Source organism: Pristis pectinata, chromosome 8, assembly GCF_009764475.1.
Source record: "Pristis pectinata isolate sPriPec2 chromosome 8, sPriPec2.1.pri, whole genome shotgun sequence".
Taxonomy (NCBI): Eukaryota; Metazoa; Chordata; class Chondrichthyes; order Rhinopristiformes; family Pristidae; genus Pristis; species Pristis pectinata.
The window spans coordinates 26055763-26066770 of NC_067412.1; the positions used below are offsets into that span (position 1 = coordinate 26055763).

General features: G+C 37.5%; 1 protein-coding gene across 1 annotated transcript in view; it reads left to right on the plus strand.

Annotated features, from left to right (window-relative positions):
- sdk1a (sidekick cell adhesion molecule 1a) overlaps positions 1-6626 on the plus strand; it is a 604439-nt gene extending 597813 nt beyond the window's left edge. Inside the window, exon 46 of the mRNA XM_052021137.1 lies at positions 455-6626. Within this exon, the coding sequence (XP_051877097.1) occupies positions 455-733 (279 nt within the window). The 3' untranslated portion in view covers positions 734-6626. The remainder of the gene's footprint in view (positions 1-454) is intronic.
- Positions 6627-11008: the final 4382 nt, after the last annotated feature.

Genomic DNA, 11008 nt, shown 5'->3' on the forward strand with positions numbered 1-11008 from the left:
CAGTCCAGTTAAAGTCTGAAACTAAATCTGAGGTAGTGATGTTCTGTTGCTTTTTGAAGATATGAGAACGTTCCCAGTTGTATTGCAGGGTCAATTCCATTTCCAGAGACAAACCGAAGAAAAGTGTTTCCATTTGCTAACCAGAGTATGTGATCAAAATATAGTAAGGCATCCCAGCCACTGAAGGTAATTGAGGCAACAAGAAGTAACGAAATCTTATATAAATCTAAAATGTAGTAAACAAGGTCTTTAAATTAAGGGTAGAAAAGTCCCAAAACCATAATAGGGTGTTCTTAATCATCTTGTTCTGATGTGTAGCCATGAGGTTAGAGAAGCCTATTGGATCAGATCACTGGCCCACCTGTTGTCACAGGATATTGAATGAACCTGAACAATAAAAATAAATATACTTACAAAACAAGGGGGAGAACTTTAAAATGTTATCCTTTTCCAGGCAACTGACAGTGATTATGAAGGTGAATTACCAAAAAGCACACACTCATTTGTGAACCACTATATGAGTGATCCCACCTACTACAACTCATGGAAGAGGCAGCCAAAGGGGCTTCCTAGAGCTTCAGCTTACACTTACGAAGAATGCACAGATGGTGAGCAGGAGCCATACTATCCAACAGTGATCACAACACAGAGTTCAGGTGGTGCCTACATGCCCACGGGTCAGCCTGCTTCTGGGTCAAGGACTCCTGTGACTGGATTTTCTTCCTTTGTGTGATGTTCCATTTTGAACAGCATAAGGCAATTCCTTCACTAATGGACCATGGTGCCAGATGAAATGACTCATAATTACAGTTGAGGAAGCTGTCTAATGGAAATTGTCATCTCCAAAGCTGCCTAAAAAGTGCCTTTTACATGTTGGTAATTTCATTATACCGATATAGCAGTGGTGTAGTGGTGTTTAGTAAAATTGGTGTCCCATTCATTTGAATGTGACATTCACTAGCTTCTTTTGATACTTTTTTGTTTATAAAAATATGCCCCTGCTTCATCTGCCCCATCTTGGAAGCGTTAAAGTTTATCACAAAACATTTTTTTTTAAAGCTTGGTGTGAAACCAGCCCAGACAAACTAAAGTAAGGCTTCTTCTGTTAGACAGCCAAAAAAAAGCACAGCATAAAGCTGGCCTAAAATCTACAGAGAGGCAGAGATTGAGCAGAGTCACTTCCTGCTGAGGTAAATTGCAGGAGTTGCTGATGTCACCACTGCATGAAAGGGCATGTTTCAGGCAGCTTTTATCATTGTCTTATAATTTCATCACAGCTTCAGTACTGGGTACCTTAACTGTGAAAAAATTCAAACCTACAGTAACATCACCACCAACTGAAAAAAGGCAAAGATCTTTATTTTTTAACTTATAAAAACAGCTTCTGAATACGATGCCTTATTCTTTAGAAAATGTAAGTAGAAATGAAGAAATTTGCTGGCCAAGATTATATATAAAGCATAAAAAATGGAAGGAATAGGAAAAAACATAAAATTATCGCTCATTAACCCAGTTTTATTTCTGGGCAGTTTGAGAGGTCACAAGCTCTTAAAGTGAGTTTCCTTCAGAATTGCACTTAGTTCAGCTCAGTTTATATTCTCAGGATAATAGGAGTGTAATGACTTTTAAGTGTTGCCCATCCATCCATCCATCTATCTGTGTGCCTGTCAACATTAACCTCCTTTTTGTCTTTCTTATTATCTGATTTTTTTCAGCCTTCATAAATGTGCTTTCATCATAGCTATCTGTGTGTCACAGCTGTACACTGGGATTTAAAGGCATAGTGGTTAAGTTTCTGGACTAGCAGCCAGAGTTTTGGACCATTGATCCAAAGGCATGAGTTTTACTCCCACAATGGCAGATGGAGAATTTAAGTTCAAGTAATTAGATAAATCTAAAACTTAAAAAAAAATCTCACTAATGGTAAGCATGAAACTACTGGATTGTCCTAAAAAAGAGAAAATCTACTGTCACGGGAAATCTACTGTCCCTGCCTATTCTAACATTCATGTGACATCAGGTACACAAAGAAATTGACTCTTAGCTGTCTCCTTAATTCAAGCACAATTAAAGATGGACAGGAAGCAATAAAAAGCATCATAAAATGGAAAGAACAAAAAAATAGATCAATCCCATGAACAAATGTAAAGAAGCACTAGTTTCATCACCTCAGTGGCTTTTAAAACTAAAACTCTCTTTTCAAGCCACTCACTTATATCAAGGTTTATACTATTTGGTTCTGTGGAATCACTGGTTTGAGGACTGTTTCTCCAACATCAGTGAGTATTGGATCTCCTGGAATAGATGGTCCATTTTGATGATCCAACATTTGCCAAACAGTTGTATATGAAGCCAAACTATGATTGTGGAAAATAGCTCTACACAAGAGGAGTATATGCCAGAAATCCCTGAATACCCTGAAATCATACTTCCACTCAAGATAGATTTGGAACAACTGCAGAAAAGACAGTGACCCAGAGTACTCTTATTTAAGAAGCAAAGAGAGTAGCAGAAATAGCTACAAAAGAGGAATGTTGACAAAAGAAAAGAAATGGAAAATGGATTGCCACATTTGAATTTTGTGTACCAATGCCAGCTGACACTCCACTCACTTGTCTTTGAACGAATAAAATCTGAAAATGCTGGAAACGCCCAGCACATCAGACAGCGCCAGTGGAAAGAGAAATTATTAACATTTCAGGCCTGGGGTCATTTGCCAAAACCTTGTCCTTTGGCAATAAATGAAAATCAAAAAACTGCAGTAGCTGTAATTTTAAAATCTGATGAAAGGTCCCAGACCTGAAATGTTAACTGTTTCTCTTCCGACACCCACAGAAGCTGCCTGACCTGCTGAGTATTTCCAGCATTTTCTGTTTTTATGTCCTTGAACAAATTTGTTGAGTCAGATCTTCCAATGCCTAGCCAACAATTACCAGCTTTTCTATTCGGGAGAAGGGTAGATTTCCTGCTTTTGTCCTCTCCCTGTCACTTGCCAATGTCATTTTTGAAAAGCAGCAAGGTACACAGGTGTCTTGGTCTGCCAATATATGCTACATTGTTCTGACAATTACTGAGTTGAATATCAGCGACAGACTCAGATGTAACAAGGACTGAGGGCAGGCTGCCCCTTTCTCTTACTGTTATTAATGTGTACTTGGCAATATACCATTCTGACTGTGGGACCTCAGTCACATTACGCCCATGGCATTCCTATCAGCAATGCTGTGAATCTGGCTAGTGGTAAAGGCTATGTTCTGTTGATCCTTTCCACAGCTACTTTTAATGTGCTGGTCAAAACCTTGCGGAGTTGAGCTCTGTAACTTTAGGTGATATTGCCTGAAAGCCAAACAGGTTGTCTTTCTAATTGTCAGGAGTGGAGAGCAGACCTTGGTCTGTGTCCCTTATTACAGTCCCAAAAAAAAATCAGAATAGACAGGGGAATATTCCAAGTGCATTCTAAAAAATAGGAATAGCTAGAGGTCCCAAAAGAATGGGGGAAATATCTCTGCCTCAGTAATACTTGGAATCCTCTTCCTGCCCTGATCCTGAAGCCCAATTTTCTGTCCATCAGTACTCAGAGGCCTATAATCATCATGCAATGATTGCAGTACCTTTTCTTTCACAGAGAGTTGTTATTCGTGAAATTGCTAATACTGTACCACCAGCAATTTTGTGTGCATTAAATTTAACTATAGGTTTTAATGCTTGAGGGATCTGCAGTCAGTTCGGGGAAACCACCTCTTAGTTTGCTTTGATTTTCCACACAATGATGAATTAACACGGATCACTATTGCTGCCTACTTATTCAGAATTTGAATAAGTTAGATTAAAACTGAATTAATTCAAATTATTTCTTTTACCATTTATTTGTTGTCTGGCCCAGGAATCCTTTGATGTTAACATATCGAATGAGAGAAAAATACACATCCATTTTCTGAGGGTGTTTTCAATTTTTTCAAAGTTTTCTATGTAATTCTACATATTTAGTACCCAGAATTTTTGAAATACACTGGACATATTCTTGAATTATTTGAAGGATTTACATTTGGGAACCACTTGCAATGTGGGATTCCCTGGATGATTTTGTGTTGGTGCTATTTCTCCAGAGTGTTGAGGTGCCAGCTGAAAGTCTTTGGAGCTTACAGGAGGGTAGAGATCACTGATGCCTGTAGACTGTATGTTTTTGCATTGGGTTTAAGATTCGGTTCTTGAAGTAACAAATTGCAACATTGACAGAAAATGAGCCAACGCAGGGCTTCACCAACTGCCAATACCATTTAAGGAGCCTCAATGGTTAGCTTAGAGCTGGCCTCCCAATAGAAGTTTTGAGGCAGGGACCACATTAGAAGAAACTAGTGGAACAAGGATAGCTGAAGTTGTTCACTGCGCATCCAAAGATCTGGCTACATCAGACAAAGACCAAGTTCCCTGAAATGGGGATCTATTAATATTTCATTAAATAAGTAGTAATATCTTCTGTAGACTGTATTACTGTAAAATGCATCTTTTTTTTTGTTTCATTTATTGTTAAATTATAATTAAACATGTTTAACGTATGCCGAGCTGAATTTACAAATCCTAGATTGTCACCTCAGCAATTAAATAATGTGCTAATATGACCTTGAACCTCAGAATTAACTTCTTGGCTTCAGATTCTGACTTTCTAACCAAGGTGAATGAGCTAAGTTGTCCCATGTCTTTGATTATACACCATAAGAAAGGAAAGCACCTAAAATATCAAATTCACTAAGTTAGCCGTATTGTTAAATTGTAGAACTATTTAGTAAAATTAGCTATGGAGACTATTTTCCTGGCGATGAGATAGGGCACTTTTAATGAAGGAAAAGCTTAATGACATTTGGAAAGAATGTTAGCTTAAGTCCACAATCGTCATTAAGCTCAACACATTTGAACTTGAATTTGTAGGTAACCACTAGAATGTGTTATTGTGTATTATATTATTTAAATGAATCTAGCAAATTTTAATGTATTTTGAGCTTTGTTAGGAGCACTTTTAGTTGATCAGTTGGCCTTAGAGTACTTTGTCCAACCCAATTCATTGTAATACCAGATGGAAGATAAACATAGTGTCACTAAAGTGCATTTACATCACTATTAATAATTACACATACATAATATTAATAGCAAACGATATTTATTATATCATTGCTTTTTCATATATTTTTTACATTTTATTATGTTAAATGATTTTTCAATCCACTTTATGATTTACAGTACCTTTTCAACTAACAATGCTGGTTCTTTACACTTCAAATTTATTTGTTCAATTTAAGCAAAAATAAGAAAATCAACTTATTTAAAAATTTATTTCCCAAACTCTTGTTATTTCTACGTAAGTTTGTGAGTGTTACCTGCTCTTTTAGCTGAGGGATCAAGTGGACATTCTTTTTGAAGTATATCTCACTTTATAGGCTTTATTTGTATCAGTAAGAAGCTCACTGTATTGGTTTTGTGAACTTTCAGCTTTTCTACAATATACTGAGAAAGAATACTTCTCATTGTGATCTGGTGTAAATAAAAAGAGTTCCAGTGCCCTTATAATACTGAGGTTGCAGAATTCCCTCAAGATTTAAGCTGCCTGAAAAAGACTCCTTAACTTCAGCTGTCATGCAAACTTTACAAATGGTGGCTTGAATATTGCTTAACATTTCAGAAAGAATCAACAGCATTTGGTGAAAACATATTGCCCTATGATGGTGCTCCTTCGCACATTGCAAACAATATATTTTCCTTTTTGAGAAATAGAACAGTTATTTTCAGTTGACTGGTGGATGACTGCAGGTATTTGAATACAGATTCCTTATTTGATGGGAGCTGTATTTAGTAGTTGGTCCATAAGAAAAGATCTATTCAGATTACACAGCTATGGAAGAACATATGATACATGGAGGATGTTATTGATTTAGTTTATATTGGAACTTAGCCTCCTATGTAGCATTTGGATTACGTTGATACCAGTGTCATCCCAGAAACACCACCCAGCACACTTTAAATGCATCCTCAAGCCATATGAATATAATCAAAATGTCTGCATTTGCAATTTTTACAAGAGGTTATTCTGTACTTTGTAAGGGACATGACTGGTACATTTTTGGTGACAATATGAATGTGTATTTTTAAGATACTTTTTTTGTACAGCTGAATTTGTACCCACTTGTGAAATCCTGATAAAGTATGAAATAAGTTGAAGCAGATGAAAGATTGAGATCTATTCTCAGCAAAATGCAGTAAATGACACATATAATGCTACGTTTCTTAGCACATTATTATACCCAGTATTGCATTTAGCAGTTGGCTTCAGTAGCTTCTTTCTACAGTGGAACATTCTTCAGTTTATTTCTAAGCAAAAACAACACTGTGTAACTTCTTGTTAAATTAATTCTCCTGCGTTGTTTCCTGTTAAGGAAAAAAATGTTGTAGATTCTATTTTTTGCCACGACATGTACATGGTCACCCTGTCTTTTGTAAATATTATGTTGTTGAGAAACTTTAAAATATGCCAGACATATTTTGGTTAAAGGGTTTGTACCAGTCATTATTTTAATGAAATCACTGTGTAAGTTGGGTGAAATTCTCCAATTCTAAGCTTTAGTAAAGCTGCTCATTTGCTTAATCATTCTGTCTTCATAAAGTGTGCTAATTAAAAGTGTTCACAATTTGATTAACAGCTTGAGTACCCATAGCACAGTGAAGTGATCAACTTGTTACTGTGGAATGGGAATAAGGAAAGGAAGTAACCTAAAACAGTGTTCTGAAAAATTTAACTTAATGTGGACTTTGCCTTGTTTGATTCTACCTTGAATACTTTTTATCAGTTTTTGGCCAATTGTAATGATGTAGTTTGGTTTGCAGTGATTTTGGCTGATAGTCTGAAACACAGGGCTGATATTCTCTAAGATAGCCATGGAATCTCCAAGACTTGAAGATTAATTTCCATCTGTAAGCAACCAAAGAGAAAGTTCACAGAAATCTTAAAAGAATTGTGTTGCCTTTTTTAAAAGTTTTATTTTTAGTTTTAGTTTTTTTTAAAATATTGGATCTATAGAATAAGGCAATTATCCATGGTTACGGAGGGTTGGGGTTGGTTAAGATGTGACAGTGCAGCTGGAGTTTGGAAGTCACCTTCATGAGCTGATGAAGTTTGCAGCCAGAGAAGGGGGAGAGGCAAGGGCAGGGGGCAGCAGGTGGGCCATGACCAAAATGGTACTTAGTGCTCCTCTATATCACTCATCCAGTGCATCCATATGGGGCTTCAAGGAGGTTGAATTCTGTTACATTATGTGAGTTTTGCTCATATTAATTGTATTTTCTGGTAATAAAATGAATGCCATCCCTATCAGTAAGATCATTAAATCAAAGATCTCCAAAGCAACTATCAACCAGTAATAATATAATAAAGTAAATAATTGCCAGCAATTTTTTCAGACCCATTCCCACTTTAGTGGGAGCCTGACCAAAACCCCATTTACGCATGAATGCCATACTTTGGTGGAACATCCAGTGGAGGAATGGAAGCGGGTCAGAGGTATTGTCAGGCAATATGAATCACCCAGAGACATTAGGATATTCTGCAGCTCTGAAATAATAACCAAGAAGTGGGGACTAGTGGACTAAGTTAGGAGAGTGCAGTAGATTAGATACAAACTTCCTGCCTTTGGAAGCTGGCTGCAAACAATGCTCAATTGGTAGAATGCAAGTTTCTTCTTTCTACTGTTGTGCAGTGTAGGGGTAGGAGGAGCTACATTGAGCCAGCAAGTCATCCCTGTGATTGGGGCACGAGTGCATTGGGGTCAAGAGAAGGAATTATCATGGAAGATGATATTTCCTTTTCACCGGGCCAACTGGTTTGACCACATCGTTCCCTCCTAGTCTGTTTATAATGTTAGCGTGGGCTTAACTAAATGAGAAAACTTATAAAAGATGTCAAAATGTAGACCTCAAGTGAAGCAGTGTTGTGATTGGATCAAAGAGCTTGGGCCTTGTATGTCTTGAATTTTGAAGTCATACATTCTGTTCCTAATTTTACAATTCCTTTAAAAATGCATCTGTCTATACTCATAATAGAAATTGCATATGTAAATTTATCACTCTCAAAATTAAGTTTCTTACCAATGGTGGCAGTCCAGTGACTCCACTGACAGGAAGCTATAATAACAGTGTAAAAGTTTACACTGACAGTTGCCATTATAAACAGAGCATTGACATTTCTAACAGACAAAGTTGACAATCGTAATATACTAAAAGAATGTATAACTGCTCTTTGTTTATCATCCCATTAATCCCAATATGAGTGACACCTTGTGCTTCCTTCTTGTGTTCCAACATTCAAAGTGCTGTCTTGGGATAACCCAAGATTCTCTGGATAAGATGTAGCATTATACACTGGACATTTTTAGCAGCTGAACTGGGCAAGAGCTTGAGAAGGTTGCTTCTCCCACCATTACACAATGCCAGTGAAATTTGGAACTTCTATAATTTTTACAAAAGCAACAATTTTCTACAGTTGCAAACAGTTGGGGAGAAAAAATCCCAATGCCATCAATCCAAGTGAGCTGAATAATGCCATGAGGAGGGAAGGCCTTCTCCTACAAGTAATTCATTACAGTGTTTCTAGACTCAGCCATTATTCTATTGCTGACCACACTTAGATCATAAGGTTTCTTCATGGGGTGAAGGAAGGAGAAATGAATCAGCTTTGATTAACTGTCTTTGCAGTCAAACTGTCAGGTAGTATTACATGGAACAACTCAAATTTCAAAAACTTCTCTCAAGAGCCAGCCTGCTTTCAAACAGCTAAGAGCTAACTTCAGAATCCAGCAACGTGAGTCAGTTTCATTAAACCATTTGTAACAGATCTGCTTTTATGGCAATACTGTTTAGTATCATCTTATTCCCACTTACAAGAAACCATTTTGAATTTAGCTTGTGCTTTTTAGTGCTTTAACAACCATAGTTTGAATTCCCTTTTTCTCTACCTGTGCCCTGCCCAATATGATCTCCATTTTCATTGGAAGAGGTGGGAAATAATCACTCGACACATTGTTTTCTACCAAAGCAAATGGGTAATGATAAACTTGGATCTTACCTATGCAAATTCTTCGTTGGACTGAATTGAGCTGGGTCACAGCCAATGATCCTGCAAGGTAATGCCTGCTATTGGACATTGGTAGCACAGCCTACATGTGCTTAGACAAGTCAGAATCGATCAGGAGGGTGATGCACTGCTGGACTAATCATTTGAATTGTGTCGCTGGCCTGTGGAAAAGGTAAGTGGAGGTGAATGGTTGAATTGTTTTACTTTATGTTAATATTTTAATTGTCTTCCCTATCTTATAGTGTCTTTAGTTATTTTTTATTATTTAAATCTGTTTGAATATGTTTTGAAGGTCCCTAACCATCGGGGACATTTAAAAAACATTGGAAAAGCCTTTGGCAGCACCTCAGCAGTCCATCACCTGAGGCCTATCTATTTCTTTGAGTCCATTCCGAATCATGGGGCACCTCTTGGGTAAGAAGCATCGTGTCACTGCATCCAGAAAAAGTATGAGCAGGTGCCTGGCACCACGGGCAATGAGTCATAAGAAGGTAAGAAACACATAAAGGAAGGCCATTCAGCCCCTCAAGCCTGCTCTGCCATTTGATAAGATCATGGTTGATCCAGTCTTGGCCTTTCTCAGCACTTTCTCAGTCTCTGTCCATACCCCTTCATTCTGTTGTAGTTTAAATGCATTTCAATCTCCACTTCTTTAATTCCATCTCCAAAATTGTCTGGAGTAGAGAACTCCAAAGATTCATAGCTCTCTGAGAGAAGAAGTACACTCGGTCCAATATGTGTGACCTTTTTTCTTGAAACTGTGTCTCCTATTTCTAGATGACCCCCATAGGAGAAACATCTCCACGTCCACCCTGTCAATCTACCTCAGGACCTTACATGTTTCAATACGATCAATTCCCACTCTTCTATACTCCAATGGGTAGAGACCAACCTGCTCAGTCTTTCTTTATTCATCAATCCCTTCATCCCAGAAATCAATCTAGTGAACCTTCTCTGTAGTGCCTTCAATGCAATTATATCCTTCCTTTGGTGTGGAAACAAAAAAACTTTACACATTCTCAAGGTGCACTCTCACCAGCAAGATAGAAAATTGCATGAAACTATCCCTACTTTTTTTACTGAATACTCTTTGCAATGCAAGTCAATACTTTCCATTAGCCTTCCTAATTACTTGGTGTACCTGCATACCAACTTTTTGTGTTTCATGTCCTATGACCCCCAGATTCCTTAGCATGGCAAAATTGTGCAGGAACACCCTATGTAAATAATAATTTGTGTTTTCATTCTTCCTTCAAAGTGGATAGTTCACATCTTCCCACATTATATTCTATCAGCCAGCTTGCTCATTCCCTTACTCCATTTCTCTCTTTGCATACCCTTTGTGTCCTCACTTGCTAACCCACCATCTTTGTATCATCAGCTAATGTGTTTTCAGTACACTCGGTCTCTTCTTTAAATATAGACTGTAAATACTTGAGACCCCAGTATTGCTCCCTGTGGCATCCCACAAGTTACTGATTACAGATCTGAAAATTACCATTTTTCTCAAATCTGTGTTTTCCATTCCTTACTCAATCCTCTATCCATACCAATATTTGCTGTGCACCCAAATATACTACAGCTACTGTTTCTCCTTTGTCCACACATCTTCAAAGAACTCAGGTACATTTGTCAAACATGATTTCCCTTTCATAAAGCCATGTGGACTCTGTATGATTGTCTTACAATTTTCTAAATGGCCTGCTATCATATTCATGAATTCCAGTATTTTACCAGTGACAGATGTTAGGCTCACTGGCCCATGTAGCTTCCTGCATTCTGTCTCCCTCCTTTCTTTATATGGTGTTACACTTACAAGTTTTCTAATCCTCTCTGATCTCTGCCGAAACCAGAGAATTTTGGTAGATTGAAATCAATGCATTCACTATCCCT